Source organism: Camelina sativa, chromosome 13 (genome assembly GCF_030686135.1).
Source record: "Camelina sativa cultivar CO46 ecotype springtype chromosome 13, ASM3068613v1".
NCBI classification, from domain to species: domain Eukaryota; kingdom Viridiplantae; phylum Streptophyta; class Magnoliopsida; order Brassicales; family Brassicaceae; genus Camelina; species Camelina sativa.
In genome coordinates, this window is record NC_141892.1 from 225,434 (window position 1) to 247,432 (window position 21,999).

Genomic DNA, 21,999 nt, shown 5'->3' on the forward strand with positions numbered 1-21,999 from the left:
TGAAAAAATTGGAAGCTAAAGGTGTAGTACATATAATTAAGATATAGTAAAGCACTGATTCCTTCACAGAATTGTTTCATTAACGATGATGCAGTTACATAAACACAACAAGAAATCAACATGAAGTAGCAAAAAGAAAAGAAGTACTCTTAACATCAGATAAAGACAGATATTGTTAAGAGTAGAGTAGACATGAAGCTTTTTTACATGTAAGGAATCATAAGCAAATTCAGTTTGGTTGTTAAAAGACTAACATAAGTCGTTGCAAAACAAAGAAAATCAAGAGTTATAATACGCAAATGTCAAAACATAAAGAGGAGGCAATGAGGAGAGGCAGTCTATTGCCTGTTTATAATTTCCCAAATGGCGTTACATGTCTCGTAGGCAGTCCTATTGTCTGTGTCGAATTCGAACTTCTCCATAACCCTTTTTTCTCGATCAACCAAATCTGTCATGCCATTCAGTCAAGGACTAAAACACCTCAGAAAAAAGATTTAAACTAAAGACAGTGCACAGAGTATATGGGAAATGAAAAGCAAAGGATACAGCCTGAGGTCTTTAGTGGATCATCAATGTTCGGTATAACTCTAGTGACTGAAGCATACATAGAAAGCTTAAACCTGGAGTGAACAAAAATATTAAAAAAAAAGAGCTTAAGAAAAAAATCATAACTTTTTAAACCTAACAAACATAAGAACAATCAAACAATTGTTTTAAATACGAAAGCGGAGACTACCATTAGCAGTTAATATAACTACAAGATGCAACAACGAGTCCCAAAAAGAAGAAGGTGGATTCGTCGAACTTACTCATTTTTCAACTGGTCCCGCTTGTTCCTCTTTATAGTTAATCTCTGCTCTTCAATGAATGCCCCTTGAGAATTCATGTCTTTGAGTTCATCAGCCATGAATGTGTTGACATACAAAGAAAAAACAAAAATTGGTCATGTCATTGAATCAGCGGACGAGAATGTTAACCTCACTTATACTTATCTAAGTTCATCGTTGAGCTTGCACTCCAGTTGTAGCTCCTCGTCAAGCTCTTTCTGAAGACGCTCAATTTCTTCTTCGTCCGCAATATCTGAATTTGCCTCGTAAGTCTTCTCCTTGCAAGAATCGAGTTTTTTCTGCAAATCTGCGCCAAACGAAATAAAAACCCAAAATTGAGCATTCAATCGAACACACTATTTTATTTTTATCAACCCAGCTAGCTATCTAATAGTGGCGGCATTTCAAAAACGTTATTAAATAAAAATTTAACCTTGGAGAGACTCTTGTATCTCACTGGAATCTTCGTCACAGGATAAGTGGATAGATCTGAGCTGCTCGAGGGTTTCAACGAGCACGCCTAATTCTTTCCTATCATCCAAAACATTGATCAAATCGTCTCCCCATGAAATCGCCATTCCGAAATTCCTAGAATGATCTCCCATTTCCGACACCGGTGAAGATGAACAATCCTCCGCTAATCGGCGAACGAAACCCTCAAAAAACAAAAGAGAGATCTCTCCGATAAAAAAAATTCAAACCAAAGCAGAGGGAAATTAAAAGATTCTGTTTTTTTTTTTATTATTATTTTTGCGATTGTATTGATTTGAGAAGCAATTTAACATGTGATATCGGCCCATTGGGCTTCTTATTACCCTGTGATTGATTTGCCAAAAAAAAATAGTACTAACCAAGGCAATGAACAAAACTTGTACTAATCTAAAGCCATACGGTTGGGATTATAGTTTTAGGCGCATCTGCCCTGGAGATCTATGATAACAATGGGGCTGATGGGATTCAATTCATTAGATTATACATGCACCATGCCAACAGCCTTGAAAAAGCTTTTGAAGTATTACTAAAGTCCATCAAAAATAGGTTTGTGATACATTGAGTAGGTTTGTGATACATTCAGTGGATTCAAGGTCCAAGAGCTTACATATAAACATTTACATTGCAGGTCTCTTCGCAAGCACTGATAGGAACGATGCTTCATCACGAAGCCATATGATTTTGACTCTTCACATAGAAGGATTCAATCAGGTGAGTTATATATATTTGTTTGAATTGTTTAATTTCAAAACAATTTATAAATTGAGACAATTTTACTTAAATAATATTAGACTCTCAAATGTTATAAATTTATTGTTTTGAAATTGAATTTTTAATATTTAGAAAATATTATTGATAAAAAATTACCAATACCAAAAACTTATTATCTTATACACATGACATACAAAAACACAAATTTATAAATAATAATATGAATCATCGTATTTTAGTAGCCTATAAAACTATCAAAATGAAAATGATGCATATCTAGCTACTTTTTATGGTATGTTATAGAGTAATTTATATCATTGTAGTTTGAAAATACAATATAATAATTGTTTTATAGATATGGGTTTTAGGATAATACAAATTTTTAAAGCATACATTATTACATCATCATATCTATATAATATATATATATATATATATTTAAATTAACATGATTATTAATTTACGATATTATTGAGACTATATTTTACATGGAAATTTCAAAAAAAAAATATTATCTTATTATCTTATCAAATTTTGTTATTTTTTACACTCACGACTTGGAACCACCAAAATTTATTAATTTATAGTATTTATTAATTTATAAAATATTAATTTATAGAGGTTTTATAGTACATGAATTGTATTTTGAAATGGTTACCGAAGGTTATGACTTTCTCATATTCAATTCCAATTTGTGTAGTTTAAATATTTGCGTATAGCTTATCTAAAATGATAATTTTTCAACAGTCCTCGTTGAAGGGCAATTCAAAGACTTTACTCATTACAACTGATGTGAGTCGATGACCGACTCCTCTACAGATTTTTTCTTTAATTTTTTTTTTTTGATTGTAGTAAGAATTGATGCGTTAATTGAGAAGCAATTTAACAAGTGGTATCAGCCCATTGGGATTCTTATTACATGTGATTGATTTGTCAAAAAAAAAAAGGTATTAAGTTATTAAACCAAACTATAAGGCCTTTAATGATAATTAGTTTTTAGGTGGATTTTGGTTTTTGATTTTTTAAAAATCTATTTTACCATTCAAGATTTTTAAAAATTGGATTTCCTAAAAATTAGGAAAACTAGTTTCTAGGTGGTTTTTCCAAATTTCAAAGAAAAACTAAAAACCATAATTTTGAGATTTTGTGGAAAACCTTTATTTTCAGTGGTAAGTTTTTATTTTTGACTTTTTAATTTATTAAATTTTAAATATACAGCAAAAACCAAAAACCAAAAATTTAAAAACCAAAATCCAAAAACCAAAATCTAAAAACTAAAAACCAATAAAAAAACCATTCACAGCCTAAACCAATAAGTGAAGCTGATTGATCTTCTAGGCTTCAATACTACGTCGTAAAATACTACTTGTCCAGATTGCCGAAGAAGATGTTCCAAGAAAATTTTCAGGCCATCCCCTTTAAAAATAAATAAATTATTATTCAGCCCCTTTAAAACTAGGAAATTGCAATTTTACTCAACAACTTTTTCAATTTATTATTGTTATTATTGTTAAGAAAATGTAGAAAGGCCCAAATCAAAATCATTCGCTTCGTAAACCTAATTTCAAATCTTCCCCTTTCCTCTGTCGGCGATTTTTCTCTCCGGTGCCGTCGTCTTGTTCCCGTTGAACGTTTGCCGTTAGCGCCTACCATGGATTCAACTGTAAAGCGATTCAACCGGTAAGAATCTACTCTCGTTTCTCTTCGATTGAGTAGAATCTCCACTCTTCTGCGTTGTTCTGGCTTTCGGTTTAGTTGACGTTCGACGATTTGACGATCTTTGATCATAAGTGATGAACGTTTCTATGTTAGAGGTACCGATTGTGTTTAGAAATGTTCGATCTATGTTAAGACTGTGTTTGATTTTTCACTTCTCATCCTCTTAACTCCTAAATTTAGTTTCGTACTGCTCGCTCTTTCTTAATACAGTCTCGAGTGGCGTCTCCTTGCCTAAAATCTACGAATCGCCCGCTTTTTTCTGCTAAATTGGTGTTGAATCTCATAGTTTGATTACTGCTACTCTTCTTCTTCGTTTAAATTGCTTCTCGGATGTTTGATTTGTTATTTACCTTGGTCTCTTCTCCGTTACTCAGACCTATGGTATGCGTCATATCTCCTTAGTGATAGTTTTAGAAGATTTTGAATGGAACTTCTGATTTGTGTGATAAACATTTGTTCTTCTATGCTATATTTTTGTTTCTGACGCAGCGTGATTTATATGTTGGTTGCATTGTGTTGATTTGCTGAAATGATTTTGATGGTAGATTTTTTCCATTGCTCTTGATTGTCAAGAGCAAAGAACGAAAGGAAAGTGATGGAGTCAAAACAAGGGAGGTACAAGTCAGATGTTTACTAGTCCTTTTTTCGAATTGTGCTGGGTTTCTCTCTTTTTTCCGTTCAAGCATCGTCCAAATCCATTTTCTACAATATAAAGGGAAAAGATTATCAAAAACAAATTACCAATTTTAGAAAAGTTCAGCTTTATGAACATGACAAAAGATTCTATGTCTCTGAGCCAAAGGAGATTTCGGTGTTGTTTTCTAAGTCTTGAACTGCTTTGTTCATTTTATTTTTCTCTTCTTGTAACTTTTGAGATTTCTCTACAGTCAGTCTGAGGCCAAAGCTCCACGTTTATACTTGAAGAAAGATTCACAGAGACGTGAAACCTAGCAATGTCCTGATTGACTCAGATATGAACCCTAGATTGGGAGATTTCGGGCTCGCGAGGCTTTACGAACGTGGATCGCAATCAGGAACCACCGTAGTCGTCGGGACGATTGGGTATATGGCGCCGAAGCTAGCACGCAACGGAAACTCATCATCGGCTTCCGACGTTTTCGCGTTTGGCGTTTTGCTGTTAGAGATCGTCTCGGGGAGAAAACCAACGGACTCGGGGACCTTCTTCATAGCCGATTGGGTTATGGAGCTGCAAGAGAGGGGCGAGATCCTAAGCGCGATCGATCCGAGACTTGGATCTGGTGGTTACGACGAAGGAGAGGTGAGGCTAGCTCTTGCCGTCGGGTTGCTCTGTTGCCACCAGAAACCGGGATCTCGGCCGCCGATGAGAATGGTGCTCAGGTACCTGAACAGAGACGATGACGTTCCTGAGATTCACGACAATATGGGTTATTCAGATTCTTCAAGAATCGATTTAGGATCGAAACTGGTCGGATGTGTTTCGTCCGATAGGGCTTCCAGCTCACTCTCACACTCACACACATCTTTGTCTCTCACAAGGATCTCTTCGACATCTTTTACCAGTGGTAGATAGTGGCCTTACTTTGACACATTCAACTGTTCAAGCTCTAACTCTCTCTCTATCTTTTTTTTTTTTTTTTTTTCATCTTAATTAACTAATTCAAGTTTCATTCTGGCACTCTCTATCTTCGCTACTAGACAACCTCCCAAGTTTTTTTTAAAGAAATCAAATAATTTAGTATTTCTCTTATTTTATGTTTTTTTGCCATCAGTGACAACAACAAGTATATCAAAAACTTGATTTGATTTCTTATCTGATCTGATAGGGTTAAACCACGTATTCCAATCTCACGCGACCACATGACGTGACCTTCGTATATAGATTCAGTTACTAGTACATCATGAATAAATGCGCAAAAGCGAAATATATTGAAACTTAGGACAACATGTACAAAGTCAAACTGATAAGGGGTTTACGTACTTGTAACTAATCGAATTAAGGTATTTGAACTCATAAATGGTTATTTAAATATAATAATTATATGTCGTAATAACGGTGAAGTACAAAAAGCTGTTTAAGCCCAAAGATTTAAGTAATCAATCGGTATTTGAACTAATATAGTCCACTAATCATTGATAGATTATTGATAGTCCAGGGAAGAAAACTTACTGCATGTCCTCTCTTTTTTTTTTTTTTTTTTCCTTTTTTTGGGCAAAAAACTTACTTATTTTGTAAACTTTAAATCACAATGTCAAAGTGACAAAGTCCAAAGTCAATTTGTTTTTTGTTTTTTTGTTCTCCACAAAATATAAAATATATGCATATTCAAAGTATGTGGAATTTGTCAAAGACATCCCATATGGCCATATGTGCGTTAGGACTTTTAAGCAAAAAGAAAAAGAATCCTTCCTACATAAAACATGAAATTTGGATATCTTCTTCTTTGAAATTATTAAACATCTTAATATGAATTTGTAAATTGAAAGATTATCTCTTACATTTAGTTTGTATAATTGTATTTCAAAATCACTCATTGAATAAAAAAACATCAATAATACTTGTTGCAAGTAAGACTTTATTCTAATTGATTTCATTATACAGAGGTTTAGAAATAGATTTCAGAATTAACGTAATTAAGTATCCAAATCATTGCTTTCTTATAACTAAAAGAAATGCTAATTAACAGTATTTTAGGTCCCACCACAACTTTAAATATCTTAATTCCTCTTGGTTGATAATACATACATATTCGTCAATTATTGTAAATTGACCACAAATTATATTTTTCAATACTCGCTAAATGTGAATTAGTTTGAGAAGAGGACGAACAAACGCAATTTATTTCTTTGTTTAAAACTTATAAATTCTTCGTTTTTGTTCAGTCTCCTTATAAGAGAACACCTCTTAATCACGAAATCTCAAAGAAACAGCTTCTTCTTCTTCTTCTCCTTCAAACGGCTTCTCTTTGTTTTTTTATTTTGTTCCTGTGTACCAATCATTCATGGACACTAGTAGATCCATAATTTCACTTATTATACTCTTCGTGCTTTTGACCATCCCTGCTGGAGCTCAGAGAACATCAACGGAGAGGTCTCCAACAACAGACTTTACTTTCCGAGGCTTTAACGGAAGCCAATCGGCCGATATTAGTACTGAAGGAGCTGCGACGATCAAACCCAACGGACTACTGAGGCTCACTGACCGAAACCCAAACGTCATCGGTACAGCTTTCTACGACAAACCAGTGAGATTGCTAGAGACTAATAATATAAGTTCCACAAACACCACGGTTCGTTCATTCAGCACATCTTTCGTATTTGTCATAATTCCTTCTAGCTCAAGCAACGGTGGTTATGGCTTCACGTTCACGCTATCTCCTACACCTAATCGCCCCGGAGCCGAAACCGAGCAGTTCTTGGGACTCCTCAACAAAGACAACGATGGGAACTTGATGAATCACGTTTTCGCCGTCGAATTCGACACGGTACAAGGATTCAAAGACGGTATTTACAGTTCAGGCAATCACATCGGTCTGAACTTCAACAGTCTCAAATCAGATTTTCAAGAACCTGTCGTGTATTACGACAACGACGGTCCTAATCGAAAAGAGGATTTCCGGCTTCAGAGCGGCGATCCGATCAGAGCACTTTTGGATTACGACGGACCATCCCAAACTCTGAATTTCACCATTTATCCGGCAAAATCCAAGTCTAGACCCATAAAGCCTTTGATCTCACAACTACCAGTTCCGAAGTTGTCGCAGATCGTGCAAGAAGAGATGTATGTCGGATTCACAGCAGCGACGGGGAGAGATCAGTCGAGTGCTCATTACGTGATGGGTTGGAGTTTCTCAAGCGGCGGAGATCGTCCAATTGCAGATATGCTTGACCTCTCAGAGCTCCCTCCTGCGCCTCCGAATACGGCGAAGAAGAGAGGGTACAATCCTCAGGTCATCGCTCTGATCGTAGCTCTATCGGGAGTAACAGTGATCTTGCTTGCGTTACTCTTCTTCTTCTCCAAGTACAAGAAACGACTGCAACAAGGAGAGATCCTCGAAGACTGGGAGATCAATCATCCTCACAGACTCAGATACAAAGACCTCTACGCTGCTACTGATGGATTCAAGGAGAGTAGGATTATCGGAACCGGAGGATTCGGAACCGTTTTCAGAGGAGACATCTCATCGTCTCCGTCGAATCAAATCGCAGTGAAGAAGATAACTCCGAACAGTATGCAAGGTGTTCGAGAGTTCATAGCAGAGATCGAGAGTTTGGGGAGGCTAAGGCATAAGAATCTGGTCAACCTTCAAGGATGGTGCAAACACAAGAACGATCTTTTGTTGATTTACGATTATATCCCCAACGGAAGCTTGGACTCGCTGCTCTACAGTAAACCGAGAAGGAGCGGCCAAGTTTTATCTTGGAACGTGCGTTTTCAGATCGCTAAAGGAATCGCGTCTGGCTTGTTGTATCTTCACGAGGAATGGGAACAGATCGTTATTCACAGAGATGTGAAACCGAGCAATGTTCTGATTGAATCTGATATGAACCCTAGATTGGGGGATTTTGGTCTCGCGAGGCTTTACGAACGCGGATCGCAGTCGAACACGACAGTAGTCGTGGGCACGATTGGGTATATGGCGCCAGAGCTGGCCCGCAACGGTAAATCTTCGTCTGCGTCTGATGTTTTCGCTTTTGGCGTTTTGTTGTTAGAGATCATCTCCGGGAGAAGACCGACAGACTCTGGGACCTTCTTCTTGGCCGATTGGGTTATGGAATTGCACGCGAGTGATGAGATTCTTCGTGCGGTCGATCCGAGACTCGGATCTGGTTATGATGACAGAGAAGCAAATCTTGCTCTTGCCATAGGATTGCATTGTTGCCATCAAAGACCAGCGTCTCGACCGTCAATGAGAACGGTGCTTAGGTATATGAACGGAGATGAAGATGTTCCTGAAATTGATGACAATTGGGGATACTCGGATTCTTCGTCAAGAAGCGAATTTGGATCCAAGTTTGAAGGATATGTTTCATCCGATAGGGCTTCGAGCTCCGTCGCATCTTTCTCCGTTACAAGGATTTCTTCGAGTTCTGTTATGAGTGGTAGATAGTGCAAATTTCACATAGTTTGAGTCTTGTAAATAGTACTAGTTTTGTTTCTCACTTGTTATGGTATTTTTGGTCTTTACATTTTATAACGGCTCGTTTGACCAACAGCGTTTTTAACGGTATGGATATAATATGGTTGCTTTATCACCTAAAATCTATAAATAGATGGCAAAGAGCGGTTAAACAATGGGGAACAGTTTTTGGTGTTTCTTAGAATAAAAATATTATGAAAATAATATAAGATCAGTAGTTTACATCTTTGTTAAGAAGTTAGTTATTGGAAGAACATTTTTAAGATCCTAAGATTTAATAATATAATAATATTAAACGTATTACAATTATAAAAACTTTAAAAAATAACATTTAAATTGCAAACTTAAAAAACTTATACTAAAATTCAAAATATAATACCAAATTTTTATGAAACAAAAAAACATTTTCAATAAATAAAAGAAAAAAAAATCAAACAAACATATTACTTAATTTATTAAAGCACACAAACATTTTTAATGTCCAAATTTATTTCATATATTCTCGATTGAAAAAAATCTCAACCATTCTCGTCATGCCACGTAGATAAAGAACATTCCTAAAATCTGTTCTTATTTAAGACCAAAAAATGTGTTCTAAATACATTGTTCAATAAATTTATCAATTTATTGGGTAAGAACAGCCCAACTGTTCTGCCATGGCTTTAAGGTAAAGGTGTGCTCTTAATAAGAATAACTAATGTTATTCTTTATTTTATTTTATTTTTTTGGTCAAAAACTAATGTTATTTTTATAACTGTAAATTTCTAAGACGCGTGTTGGATTAATAATTAAAATCGAATTCAATGATACAAAATTATTATCTGAGTCACCCATTCACCAATAAATTCGTTTAGCTTTCAAACGAACAAAAAAAATAAATTAGTTGGGTTGTCTATTTCTGTTACAAGTTACCCATGAGGCAGCGCTATGACACATACATTATTCAATAATTAATATTGACATCTTAATGTTACAGCATGTTATCCTTGTGAAAGTGACATCTATTTTTGTTTTGTTCTGTATTTTTTTCCTTAAATCCAGATTAAAAACAATCTTATAAACAATTAGGGTATCTCAAACCAGAGTCTAATTATTCTTATGTCATTTAGAAGATCAAACGAGTAAACATATGATCAAAACCGAACACTTATACCGGTTGAACACTTTATCTCAAGATTTAAACATAAAATGTCCAAGTCCCATAAGATAAGACTATTTTAGGTAGTCATCGGCTCATCGTTTTCTTGTCCCGAAAGAAAGATATAAAACTTGAGGAAGTTAAAGTCAGCGTGGAATTCGTCAAAGTCAGCGTGATGGTTACGTTGGACCTCTTTCTACACACAAGTTCAGGCAACAAAGCATATTATTTGTAGAAAATACATTACTCATTTTTTTTCTTTGTTTAACATTTCACTAAAACATTGTGTGCCACATATCTTCAGTATACGATGATGTGAACATTAAGCCGAAACGAAGAAGAAGATTCCTCTTTTTTTTTTTTTTTTTGTGGGGGTATAATTTTCTTCTTCATTGACTCCATAATTAGATATTTTTTCATCTCAATCACCGAATTAAAGGTCCCATGCATGTCCACAAAAGCAAATCTCTACACTAGAAATTTCAACAAGAGTATCTAGATCTCCTTATCTAATTCTTTATTTCGCTCACCCATGGGCACTCAAAGATCCATGGTCTTAGTCTCATTTTTGGTAAAGCTTTTCCTGTTTTTGAGCGTCCATGTTCGAGCTCAGAGAACAACAACAAGAACAGAGTTTACTTTCCGAGGTTTTAGCGGAAACCAATCAGAGATTCAGATGGAAGGAGCCGCAATGATCAAACCCAACGGACTGTTGAGACTCACTGACCGAAAGTCAAACGTTACCGGTACAGCTTTCTACCACAAACCCGTGAGATAGCTGGAAACTAGTAGAAGAAGTTCCACAAACGTCACGGTTCGTTCCTTCAGCACTTCTTTCGTCTTTGTCATAATCCCTTCAAGCCCAAGCAACAAAGGCTTCGGATTCACGTTCACACTATCTCCAACGCCTTATCGTCCCAATGCTGGTTCCGCACAGTATTTGGGAGTTCTCAACAAAGAGAACGATAGGGATCCTAGGAATCACGTCTTCGCGGTGGAGTTCGACACGGTGCAAGGATCAAGAGACGACAACACTGACAGAATAGGAAACGACATAGGTCTGAACTACAACAGTCGTACTTCGGACATCCAAGAGCCGGTCGTGTATTAGAACAATGACGACCCTAACAAGAAAGAAGATTTCCAGCTAGAGAGTGGCAACCCGATTCAAGCACTTTTGGAGTACGATGGACCAACACAAACGCTAAACGTCACGGTGTATCCGGCGAGATTGGGGTTTAAACCCACAAAGCCTTTGATCTCTCGACAGGTTCCAAAACTGTTGGAGATTGTGCAACAAGAAATGTATGTGGGATTCACGGCAGCGACGAGGAGAGATCAGTCGAGTGCTCACTACGTGATGGGTTGGAGTTTCTCAAGCGGCGGCGGAGATCGTCCAATGGCAGACGTGCTTAACCTCTCGGAGCTTCCTCCTCCGCCGCCGAATACGGCGAAGAAGAGTGGCTTCGATTCTCAAGTCATCGTTCTGATCGTGGCTTTATCAGCCGTAATGCTGGTCATGCTTGTGTTACTCTTCTTCTTCTTCGTCATGTACAAGAAGAGATTGGGACAAGAAGAAATGCTAGAAGACTGGGAAGTCGATCATCCACGCAGATTGAGATACAGAGATCTCTACGCTGCCACTGATGGTTTCAAGGAGAATAGGATTATCGGAACCGGAGGATTCGGAACCGTTTTCAAAGGAAAGCTCCCAAACTCAGATCCCATCGCAGTGAAGAAGATAACTCCGAACAGTATGCAAGGTGTTCGAGAGTTTGTGGCAGAGATCGAGAGCTTGGGGAGACTAAGGCATAAGAATCTTGTGAATCTCCAGGGATGGTGCAAACACAAGAACGATCTATTGCTAATTTACGACTATATCCCCAACGGAAGCTTGGACTCGCTGCTCTACACTTTACCGAGACGAAGCGGCGCCGTATTGTCGTGGAACGTGCGTTTTCAGATCACCAAAGGAATCGCGTCTGGTTTGTTGTATCTTCACGAAGAATGGCAAAAGATCGTGATTCATAGAGACGTGAAACCAAGCAATGTGCTGATTGACTCCAGCATGAACCCTAGATTGGGTGATTTTGGACTGGCGAGGCTCTACGAACGCGGAACGATATCATCGCAAACAACAGCGCTAGTTGGAACCATTGGGTACCTGGCGCCGGAGCTTTCCCGCAACGGCAAACCATCAACCGCGTCTGATGTTTTCGTGTTCGGCGTTTTGCTGTTAGAGATCGTCTCCGGTAGAAAACCAACGGATTCCGGTAGCTTCTTCTTGGTCGATTGGGTTATGGAGCTGCACGCGAACGGCGAGATTCTAGGCGCAATCGATCCGAGGCTTGGATCTGGTTACGATGGGGGAGAAGCAAAGCTTGCTCTCGCCGTCGGATTGCTGTGTTGCCACCAAAACCCGGAGTCTCGGCCGTCGATGAGAGTGGTACTTAGGTATCTAAACGGAGATGAGAATGTTCCAGAGATTGAGGATGATTGGGGATATTCGAATCCTTCAAGGAACGAATTCGGATCCAAGTTTGTAGGATTTGTTTCGTCGAGCTCTGTCGCTTCTTCAATTTCTCGTATCAGTGGCAGTGGATAGGGCGGCGGCGCGGCGCATTGTAATTTTCCTTTTTTTTAATTAAAATAAATATTCTGATAATCAGTTTTTTAGGATAAGTGATTATCATTTATCACACTGGTTTAGCAATTTAGTAAAAATAGACATCGGTTTTGTTTTTTTTTATATCCGGATTATGCAGCATGTCCATTTTAATCGTTGAACCAACCAGTTCTATATATTCAATTCATTAATAATTTAATACTATCTATTTATTATTTGAGACAGACCCTCCTCGAGGATTATTTATTTTGGGGATATAGTATGTATGTTACAAATCAATTCAATTGAGTCTGTCTATGATGATTTGAAGACATTGAAACTGTTTGATACGTGTGTCGTAATCCAAGTATAAACTAAAAAACAAACAATTATTCAACGACCTCCCTAATTACGAAACAGTGACAAGAGATACGAGACGTCGTTTTCAATGCGACTTCACAATGTTCATTCAACCAAATCCCCACGCGGTGCGAGTGTGTGTGACTATTCTTTTATTCTTTGTCTGTGTGGGTGACTTTAGACTTTTAGTTATGTGATTGTGTATACTAATCTCAGTATATCTTTCTGTACGGTCTCTCTCTTTAACCATAACAAAACCTTTTAACCTGCTATTAGGGCTAATGAATCCCGTCGTATATGCGATATAAAATACTAGTTTTCTGTCATGATTTTATTTTAGTATTCTATAACGAGTAGGTTCTAAATATTTTCGGGAAAGGCCACTATAATGTAATGGGCCATATAAGTAAATAAACCAAACAAGCAAAAGCCCAAACTCGATTCTGTAAACCAACCCGATCCGGAATGGATACCGGGAGCTACTGCAGCAGCGGTCGAAGTGGCGGCCATCTCCAGCGATATCGTTTTGTGATTTCGGGAAGATAGAGAGAAGAACGCTCTGTTTCTTGATCCATGATTATAGAAAGATGCATGTAATTTTTTTTGTTGTTTCTGGAGCGGAGCTATCTTTGATAAACGATCACGGCCGTTTGATCGGTTCACAAACCCATCTGACGGTGAAATAATATTCTAACCTTATCTATTATATTCTGTGTGATCTGATGATGTTTCAAATCCACTTGGCAATAGAATCTAGATGAGCTATAGCCTGATTGTGATACGGTCTTCCCTCCCATTTAAATTTGCTGCAACTAATCGGTTTTCGGTTTAACCAATCAAGCCATACCGAAACCAAATTATGCCAAAAAACGATGAACCAAATCGGTCGGATTGAAAAACCAATCGGTTGGTATATTTCATAACCTGATCCAACAATGTGATTAAGTAAAGATATAATTGGCAAAAACATACATTTTTAAAATTTAATTTGAAAATCTATACATTCACTATTTACAATTAGAAAAATCCACCTAAACTACTGTTCAGTTATTTCTATAACCCATTTTTGCTATTTATAATCCTATTTAATTACATCTCATATCATTACTCTTTTTTCTCTCTTTTCTTGATTTTTTTATATAATTGTTAATATAATATATTTTTAGAAAACTTCTTAGATACAAAAAAGTTTTATATTTTTTTCTTTACAATTTGATATGAATTTTGTTTAATATTTTTTAAATATATTATATACATCTTTGTATCTGTACATTTTTTTAAATGTACAAATGTCTGTACACACTATTATATGTACAGATGTCTGTATACATTATTAAATGTACAAATGAAATTTGTTTAATTTTTAGGATTTCAAATGTCTATACATATGCTTGTACTGCAATGTTTTTATACAAATTACATATGTAAAGTTAATAATATGTACATATATTTGTACACATAATTATGTATATAGACATCTGTAAACATACTAAAATGTACGGATACAAAAGATTTATATAATATATTTTAAAATTATTAAATAAAATTCATATCAAACTGTATTTTTTTGTATCTAAGAAGTTTTTTAAAAATATATTATATTAACAATTATTTGAATAATTATGATTGGAGGGAAAGAAAAACTTTATTTCTTATATACATACATTCTCATTTTTGTAATTTTCTCACCAAATATATACTCCATTATTTCTTCCTATTTACAAACTCTCTATTACAAAACATTCTATTTTTCCAATTTTAAATAGTAAATGTATTAGTTTCCCAAAGTTTCCGGAATGTACTAATCTGCTAACAAACCGTTAAGTAAACCCACGTCAACAAATGTGTGATATCGAGATCTATCAATGTGGTTAACCAAAGGTGGTTTGTTTATACACAAAATCCAAACCAGAGAGAGTGAGAGACTGTAGAGAGCTGAAAAAAAAATAACTTAGAGGCAGAAACAGAAAGAGAGAAAACACATAAAATGTTATATACAAAGTGGGCACAAAGAGATGATGTAATATTGCTATGTGCATAACTAGAAGAAATAGAGAGAGAGTGAGTGAACTGTTCAGCGAGCAAGAGGAGCATAAGAGATTAGATTTGGATCAGAAGCAACGAGAGGCAACTTGTCAATGTATATCAACAACCTCTTCAGATTGTCCTTGTAAATCGCTGGTATATCCGCAATCTCTTTGCTCGAAGTGTAAATCCATAGATCACCAGAATTCACCCTTTTCAAGCTGCCTCTACAGAACGGGCACGACTGTGACCGTGCACGCCTGTTTCAAACAACACAATGTATTCTTTAACTTCTAACGAAGGCTGATGATGATTGAGTGTGTGTAAAATAAACTAAGAGCAAGCTAACTATACCAGTTTCTGTAGCAGTTTATACACATGGAGTGATTGCAAGTAGGAAGAACAACTTTATTCCGAACCTCCAAGCAAATGCCACACTCTTCTTCCCTCTCCAAGTCGATCTCTGACATCTTCCCTTTGTCTGTTCTGTCCTTTATCCGGTATCTTTTGTCGCATATCTCCTTCTGTTTCCTTTCTTCTACATCGGTTATCCCTCCGTGAAGTTGCAATAGCGAAGGAAACAACACATCTGCTCATCAACATCCATTGCTAGTCAGAAGAAAAACATCAGGTGGACTAATCTGGCATGCTTAGCTTAAGAGACACCAATGCGCCAATTTGATAAAATTACCATAGAATTCTCTGATGCTAGCTTTCCGTTCATGTAGCGACATTGTGGTCTTACCATCAACATATGCCTAGAAAAACAAAAACAGAGAATCACATATCAGAGAGCTAGACAAGAACAGAGGATTAAAAAAATCCAATAATAAAATAGCAGAAAATATGAATCCACCTTATAAATGAGGATCCTAAGCAATCCAAGAGCGCCAGCGAAATGACAATCCGTCCACTGAAGAAGGAAGAGAAAGAGATGAGCCGCGGGGCTGTAAGATAATCTCATCTGCACGCAGCCACCATCATACTCCTCTGGATACTCTGATGCCCTTCATACAAAAATCAATTATTTTTTTTTTCTTTCATAAATTATTTTTTGATTCCCTACAGTACAAACTTGATTTAAAGTGAATGAGGAGATTAGTACGCAACATGAGAACATGTTACTTCACCAGCTTAATCCAACAAAACAAGTCAACATAGGATAGAATCAGAATTTATGACCAAAGGAAAAAGAATTGACTAGTATAGATATGTGTGATGTGACCAAAAGAAGAGGTGGCGTATGAGACTAAGCCAAGGGAGCTCTCGCGTAAACGCAAAGTCTCAAAATTTCATTATGACATCAGCAGACACAGACTCAGCAGACAACAGAGATTCAGATTCACAAGTATCAAAAACTGAACATCGTCTGAGAAACTTCGACAGAACTCGAAAGTGCGTAAACAATCTGATCTAACTGAATCGGAAGAGACGAAAAAAATCATACTTAAAAAACAAAATTTCCAAAACAATTGACCACTCCCGACTAAGAAAGAAGAACACAAATCAAACTTTTACCAAAACATCGAAACATGCGAATAAACCCAGAAAAATAAAGAAGACAAAGACAGAGAGAGCCAGAGAGGAAGATATATATATATATATATATATACTTACAGGGTGTTGGCGAACTGGATATCAGCTTCAAGAGCCTTGAGTGAATCCTTGAACGATTTTCGCATTTTCTGAGGGAAGACAATTTCAGCATCAACCTTGCGAGAGAGTGAGAGAAAACAAATACCTATATCCCTAGAGAACCCTTATCTTTTTTTTTTTCTCAATTTCTGGAGATCTCACCGACACAAACCTCAAAAAAATCGCAAACCCTAACAACTCGAGTTGATGATTCTCTCTCCCATTTCCAGGGGAGGGGGGGGGGGGTTATGAGATAATTTTTTACTAACTCAACCACAAGGTAGCGACAGGAACAAGAGAAGGAGAGAGAGAGAGAGAGAGAGAGAGAGAGATTCGCGTAGAGCACACGTAAGTAATATAAAAAATATACAAAAAAAAGGGGAGGAGCGTCTAAAGATCTTTTTATGTTTTTCTTTTGTTCGAGAAGGAACGGCAACACTTCTCCTACTACTACTACTACTACAAAAACAAAAAACAAAAAAGCTTCTGAAAAGTACTAACGTAATTACCAGAAAGCCCACCCGTCAGGATCCCACCTAATAAGTATTGGATAATATTATTTAACTGAAATTGAAAATAAAATACGAAAACTAACGGGTGACACGCCGGTGACAGGACGTGTGTCGCTGCTATAGGCGGCGGTGAGTGTGGGAAGTGAGCTTCGTGGTGAGAGAGTGCTAGAAGTATCTGACCGACGTGTGTTTTGGCTGCCGCTGGAAATCGCGACACGTGTCCTATTCATGAGCGGTCCGTAGGTCCAAACACTAGCTTTGGAGTACGTGTCTCTCTATTTCCATACGGTAAATTAAAGTGGACCCTGGTTAATCCTGAAATCGATGACTTATATGGAATACTCAAATTATTTTGCATGCTTGGATCTCCCAAGGCCATATGTAGTTTTTTTCTTATTCTATTTAATTTGGGTTCTTTAGAATACGTGTGTGACCTACCTGTGCTTTTGCAATCAATGAAAATATGGATGAGGGGCAAACAAAAGAATCAAACAATAATAGTTTATGTTCGTGACATGATTGATTGCTTATATCATTTATTACGGAAACCAAATTTAATATAGCGATCATGACTCAAAAACACCCCCTAATTCAAACAACGGTAATGAAGACACAAAATAAAGCGAAAGCGAATTCACTTTTCTCTTGTCACAAAATAGCAAATTTACCTTTAGATTGCTTTAGTATGTTACAAGTGAAATATATTATATACATATCCCCTATTCCCTAGATTATAACAGCTGATAGACGCATTTTTTGGTTCTCTTGTAAATATACAAATCAACTTTATATATTGTTGTTGTCGTCTTTTTGTTTTTTTAAATTCCGGAAGGCCACCTCTAAATTCTAAAATAAACGCAAGCACAATAATGGTGACGACTCAAGTACAAACAAAGGAGGAATAATAATCACTATCATTGGCCTTAAACCTCACCGTTTGTCTTTTATTATCCACACTAGCTTATATTAGATATTATACTTTCTTTTCTTTTACTCCTAATTTTATATGGATCAGGTCATAACAATACAAGTTGCCATACACAGCCTGATATATCCTAACTATATTAGCTGTACCAAACAAATGATATTCTACTAATTACCTACAATCGACGCCTAATATATTAATAGATTTTCAAATTGACAGGATTTGGTATTATTTACCTTAGTGTTGTTCAAGAGATTCCGTGATGAGTCTGAAAGAATCGAACTTGTTTGGAATCTCTAATGTTAGAGAGGGATAGATTCGTGCTCGATGAGGACTTTGTTTGGAATCTTCAAGTTAGATTCACGTAGATTCCATCCACCAGTATCCAACTTGAACAAGAAATCATCAAACTTGTTGTCCATCTCCGACAAGCTTTGCTTCAGCCACTGGAACACACTATCCTTGTCTTTTAAGCTTCCTTTCATGTTCTCTTCTAACCAATATGCTTGCCAAAGACATCTCAACACGTCTCTGCTTGTGGCATTCACCTGCATTATTAGTTTCACATCCATCAACTAAAACCCAAAAACATTGCTTAAAATGGTTTAGACCTCAGACTCACGATATATATATATATATATGATATATGCTTTACTAGATAAAGCAATACCAGAAAGAAACCAAGAAGTTATGTAAAGTGAGAAATGATAAACGTAAAGGATGGGTCCAGAGATTATGAGAGACTAAAATACAGACTCTAGCCCCAAAGATAACCGAGACCATTCTTCAACAAGGTGAATAACCATACTTCTCTCGGTTAAGCCGATAATTTTGAGAAATAACTCCCTACCTCGTTATTTGTACGCTTCTCCGGTGGCTTATTCAAATGTTAAGAAAGCAAACTGTAAATCAGCTCTATAATCTCTATTAAGTCCTATCTCCTAACTTGATATGCTCAATTATTGAAAGATGAATGAGTCTTACGACTCTCATCAACTAATCGCTAACTAAATCATGACTCAATCTGATTTTATTTTCCACAATGCAAGAGCAAGGACGAATCATGATTGAGTCGATAGATGCAAGTGCGGATAAGTCTTATATCGGGCCACACACATACCTTAAAGGATACATAAATCTCGGTATCCGTGTTCAACTTATTCAATGTAAGAATATATTTCTCCTTTGTGTACATCTTAAGGAGTGCTTTCACCTGAACAAATAAAGGTTTCCAAGAAGTTGGATTAACAATTAAATTATAGCCGAAAAAAAAAATAAAAAAAAATAAACTGAAGATCATTCTCTCAAAATTACATATGGATGCAGTAAAACGAAGGGAGAAGATTACCTTAGAAACAGAATTTTCCAGACCAGAAACTTCCTCAAGAGATACACCAAAGATGATCCGAGGTTTCATGAATCTCTGCCACAGCAAAATGTTTTCTCGCTTGTTGCAGTCAACATATCCTGTAAATAGTAGAAGATGGTTCTTACTTGGAGGTTGAATATAAGCTGGAAAAAGGGAGAAACATTCTTACCTGGTACAGTGGAATGTACAACGTGAGACTCAACTAGCATACGAGCACGCTTGAGATTTACCTGGCCATATTTCAATTCAAAATCATTTCACTTATCTGAGTTTTTTCATGTTGGGAATGGGGATTGTAAAAAAAATACATTTTAAAACTCTTACTGTGTTAAATCTTAGGACGGCAAGCGACTGGTAGCGTAGCCAGAGATGAACAAGTCTTATGCTCGTCCATGTAAGTGACACAAAGGGAAATGATTTTACAAGGCCTGGCGTGTCCTGCATCAAGATTATAAGCATACAATATGAAACCATGAAAATGATTTAGCCGAGATACAGTTGGACCTCTATTGAATAGATTAAAGGAAATGACACAATAAAATAGAAAAAATACAATGATCAAAATGCCGATACCAAGACCAATTAGCTGAGCCGCAACTTCCCACACTTCTTCCTGAGACGTTGTACACAAATAAGAGACTCTGATAATAGAGTGGCCCATAACTACTCAATTATCGTATTTGGGTTTTGATTACACATACATGACAAGCATACCTTGGCTGCTACCTCTCCAAGATTCCCTGAGATGGCAAAGTGGTTCTGAATCACCCTGAATGAAGGGTCTCTCAATCCCCTAGCCACAGCCTATTTCGAATTATAAACTAAGTATGTGCACTCTGTCATTAATATAATCTATATGAATCAAGGATTTTCAGCTGGCAGGAAAAGGGAATTGCAATAAGGAATACCTTGGCTAGATTTCCCGTGGATGCCAGCAGTAGGAACTGGGTTGGATATAGTTGTGTAGCCAGATCAAAGAAACTGCATAACAAAACAAAACAAAAACCAATTTGATGCTATACGTAGTTTTAACCAAAATATTGATCACCAAGTCTTTTAGTCATCTACAACAAACCTTCCAGTACTGCCAATAAAATCTGCATACATGCGCCATTGCTTGGGATCATCGTCAAAAAGGCTACCAAAACGTCCACCTGGAAAACATACTCTTCTTACTGTAGAGGTTCTAAGATAACTGCATCAACATTTATTAATCTTCCCATGGTTTCCCTACCAATAAGAAGACGACCAAGAGCTCCAATTCCATCCTTGGACACCCATCTGAAGAGACAACAGATCGGTTTGAAAAAACTATAGAAACAAAATTCTGTAGCAGCAGACAAACTAAGTTTGCATTCAAAGTAAACCTGATGGCTGCAGCAGAAGCAGCAGCAGTAGCGGCAGCAGAAGTTCCTGAGAAAGAGCCAACGCCAACCGCCTGCATAGTTGCATGATATCTTTTTAAAAATTGCAAACATCCATTTTTAGAACATTTCCATGCATAAGAAGACCTTGAGCAGTTTGTAGCAAGGATAAAAGAACGCAATAAACTAGAAATATTTGGACATGCCTTGAGAAGACTTGAAGTGACTAATACATTACAAATCCACCCGGTAACATTGGTAGGAAACTGCCACAGCATGTAGTCCAAGTAATCATCTGAAACAGACCCTGGACAATGTGATTTACGAGATTAACTCACTGACCCATAAATAGTATTCTACAAAACCTCTACAAGTTTGGCATTCTGAGATCCCAAACAAGGAAGAGACTGAAAGATACATGGACTTTAAAGAGCTAAAAAGTACCAACCAGGAAAGCCTGTGGGAAAAATAAAGTCCTTAACAACATCTGGAAGCCAAATCGTGTTGGTTTCTGAGGAATTTGAGCTCTGAGATATGTTATAAGGCTTAGTTTCAAGCTCCTCGAGAAAGCCTTGTAAAGGGGAATCATCATCATCATCATCATCTAGCAAATATCTGCAGAAGTACAAGAAGAAGTGGTATGTTCAAACAGGTAAAGACTTGTAGCAGAGGAATCCTCGCTCGGGCAACAAGATAAGATCAAAGAACCTGAAGCTGACCTTTTTGAAGTGCCATTTCCGTATCTCTCCACCACAATTGAAACTCGTCCTTCAACTCCAACACTAAGAACCAAGTTAGCATCATTAACATTACAATAGCAAATCGTCATTTGCAGAATAATTAACGTCCCATTCCATCAAAACAGGAAGAAGTTGAATAAATAAGATTCATTCACCTCCTATCATCGGCCCCTTCGTCATCTTCACGGTGACTAGGCTGAACACAGCACCGCAAGTGCTCCACACGGCGTCGTTTCGGCTTAAAGGACGCCATTGTTCGAGTTCGGGGGATTTGAAGAGGCAAAGAATATCGCAAAGTACAGTACATTACGAGAACGATATTTCTGAGTTCGCCGGAGTGAAGGAGCATACAAAAGACACGTCGTCGGCAGCTTCTCTCTGAACCGCTAATCTCCTCGTCTTTTTCGTCTGCAACCACCGCCAAATAGATGACCCGTTTCCGAAACGCCGCCGTTTT

At 37.0% G+C, this 21,999-nt stretch overlaps 3 protein-coding genes, 1 long non-coding RNA gene, 1 other non-coding gene and 2 pseudogenes across 26 annotated transcripts; 4 read left to right on the forward strand and 3 right to left on the reverse strand.

Moving 5' to 3' along the window:
* Positions 1-44: 44 nt before the first annotated feature.
* On the reverse strand, positions 45-1,548 carry LOC104734145 (kinetochore protein SPC24 homolog). The gene is made up of 5 exons (XM_087481443.1): positions 1,261-1,548; positions 991-1,134; positions 810-909; positions 547-620; positions 45-448 (listed from the first exon to the last, which is right to left on the reverse strand). The coding sequence occupies exons 1-5, from the start codon at positions 1,430-1,432 to the stop codon at positions 339-341; spliced, it is 600 nt and encodes a 199-aa protein (XP_087337569.1). The 5' UTR covers positions 1,433-1,548; the 3' UTR covers positions 45-338.
* Positions 1,549-3,550: 2,002 nt separating this feature from the next.
* LOC104734144 (uncharacterized) lies at positions 3,551-4,260 on the forward strand. Its single transcript, XR_015578069.1, has 2 exons — positions 3,551-3,710; positions 3,960-4,260. It is a non-coding gene; the product is annotated as an uncharacterized LOC104734144 (transcript).
* Positions 4,261-5,358: 1,098 nt separating this feature from the next.
* Positions 5,359-8,984, forward strand: LOC104734148 (lectin-domain containing receptor kinase VI.3 pseudogene; annotated as a pseudogene). Its single transcript, XR_015578068.1, has one exon. The product of XR_015578068.1 is annotated as a lectin-domain containing receptor kinase VI.3 pseudogene (transcript).
* Positions 8,985-10,234: 1,250 nt separating this feature from the next.
* LOC104734149 (L-type lectin-domain containing receptor kinase VI.2 pseudogene) lies at positions 10,235-12,857 on the forward strand (annotated as a pseudogene). The gene has a single exon (XR_015578085.1). The product of XR_015578085.1 is annotated as an L-type lectin-domain containing receptor kinase VI.2 pseudogene (transcript).
* A 1,958-nt stretch (positions 12,858-14,815) lies between these two features.
* Positions 14,816-17,374, reverse strand: LOC104734150 (E3 ubiquitin-protein ligase AIRP2-like). Of its 2 annotated transcripts, XM_087481446.1 has the most exons (6): positions 17,228-17,374; positions 16,615-16,682; positions 15,854-16,004; positions 15,689-15,755; positions 15,352-15,586; positions 14,816-15,257 (listed from the first exon to the last, which is right to left on the reverse strand). In XM_087481446.1, the coding sequence occupies exons 1-6, from the start codon at positions 17,372-17,374 to the stop codon at positions 15,047-15,049; spliced, it is 879 nt and encodes a 292-aa protein (XP_087337572.1). In that variant the 3' UTR covers positions 14,816-15,046. The 2 variants fall into 2 exon arrangements, with proteins under 2 accessions (XP_087337572.1, XP_087337573.1); XM_087481447.1 differs by lacking the exon at positions 17,228-17,374 and having other exon boundaries at positions 15,854-15,996; positions 16,615-17,053.
* LOC104734151 (protein root UVB sensitive 5) lies at positions 16,621-21,997 on the reverse strand. 19 transcript variants are annotated; one of them, XR_015578070.1, is made up of 16 exons: positions 21,698-21,994; positions 21,522-21,584; positions 21,251-21,417; positions 21,009-21,109; positions 20,806-20,876; positions 20,673-20,719; positions 20,514-20,592; positions 20,347-20,419; positions 20,153-20,242; positions 19,992-20,051; positions 19,763-19,876; positions 19,608-19,668; positions 19,418-19,536; positions 19,190-19,282; positions 18,306-18,617; positions 16,621-16,682 (listed from the first exon to the last, which is right to left on the reverse strand). XR_015578070.1 is itself a non-coding variant. In XM_010453674.3 (15 exons), exons 1-15 carry the CDS (start codon positions 21,889-21,891, stop codon positions 18,372-18,374), a joined length of 1,566 nt encoding a protein of 521 aa, XP_010451976.1. In that variant the 5' UTR covers positions 21,892-21,995; the 3' UTR covers positions 18,040-18,371. The 19 variants fall into 19 exon arrangements, 4 of the variants coding, with proteins under 4 accessions (XP_010451976.1, XP_010451974.1, XP_087337570.1 ...); XR_015578083.1 differs by lacking the exon at positions 16,621-16,682 and having other exon boundaries at positions 18,040-18,617; positions 20,012-20,051; positions 20,153-20,259; positions 21,009-21,097; positions 21,698-21,997; XR_015578082.1 differs by lacking the exon at positions 16,621-16,682 and having other exon boundaries at positions 18,040-18,617; positions 20,153-20,259; positions 21,009-21,097; positions 21,698-21,997.
* On the forward strand, positions 18,723-19,885 carry LOC147929073 (uncharacterized). The gene is made up of 3 exons (XR_015578086.1): positions 18,723-18,863; positions 19,119-19,235; positions 19,396-19,885. It is a non-coding gene; the product is annotated as an uncharacterized LOC147929073 (long non-coding RNA).
* Positions 21,998-21,999: the final 2 nt, after the last annotated feature.

Excerpts from the sequence above, each read along its gene's own strand:
- LOC104734145 (XM_087481443.1), bottom strand. The coding sequence starts at position 1,432 with ATGGGAGATCATTCTAGGAATTTCGGAATGGCGATTTCATGGGGAGAC. Across the intron at positions 621-809 it reads CGGGACCAGTTGAAAAATGA|GTTTAAGCTTTCTATGTATG; the intron begins GTAAGTTCGACG and ends TGTTCACTCCAG. Across the intron at positions 449-546 it reads TCCACTAAAGACCTCAGGCT|ATTTGGTTGATCGAGAAAAA; the intron begins GTATCCTTTGCT and ends ATGGCATGACAG.
- LOC104734150 (XM_087481446.1), bottom strand. The coding sequence starts at position 17,374 with ATGAATAGGACACGTGTCGCGATTTCCAGCGGCAGCCAAAACACACGT. Across the intron at positions 16,005-16,614 it reads ATCCAGTTCGCCAACACCCT|GGCATCAGAGTATCCAGAGG; the intron begins GTAAGTATATAT and ends TTTTGTATGAAG. Across the intron at positions 15,258-15,351 it reads ATAAACTGCTACAGAAACTG|GCGTGCACGGTCACAGTCGT; the intron begins GTATAGTTAGCT and ends TGTTTGAAACAG.
- LOC104734151 (XM_010453672.3), bottom strand. The coding sequence starts at position 21,891 with ATGCTCCTTCACTCCGGCGAACTCAGAAATATCGTTCTCGTAATGTAC. Across the intron at positions 20,243-20,346 it reads CCACGGGAAATCTAGCCAAG|GCTGTGGCTAGGGGATTGAG; the intron begins GTATTCCTTATT and ends AATTCGAAATAG. Across the intron at positions 19,537-19,607 it reads TGTACATTCCACTGTACCAG|GATATGTTGACTGCAACAAG; the intron begins GTAAGAATGTTT and ends TACTATTTACAG.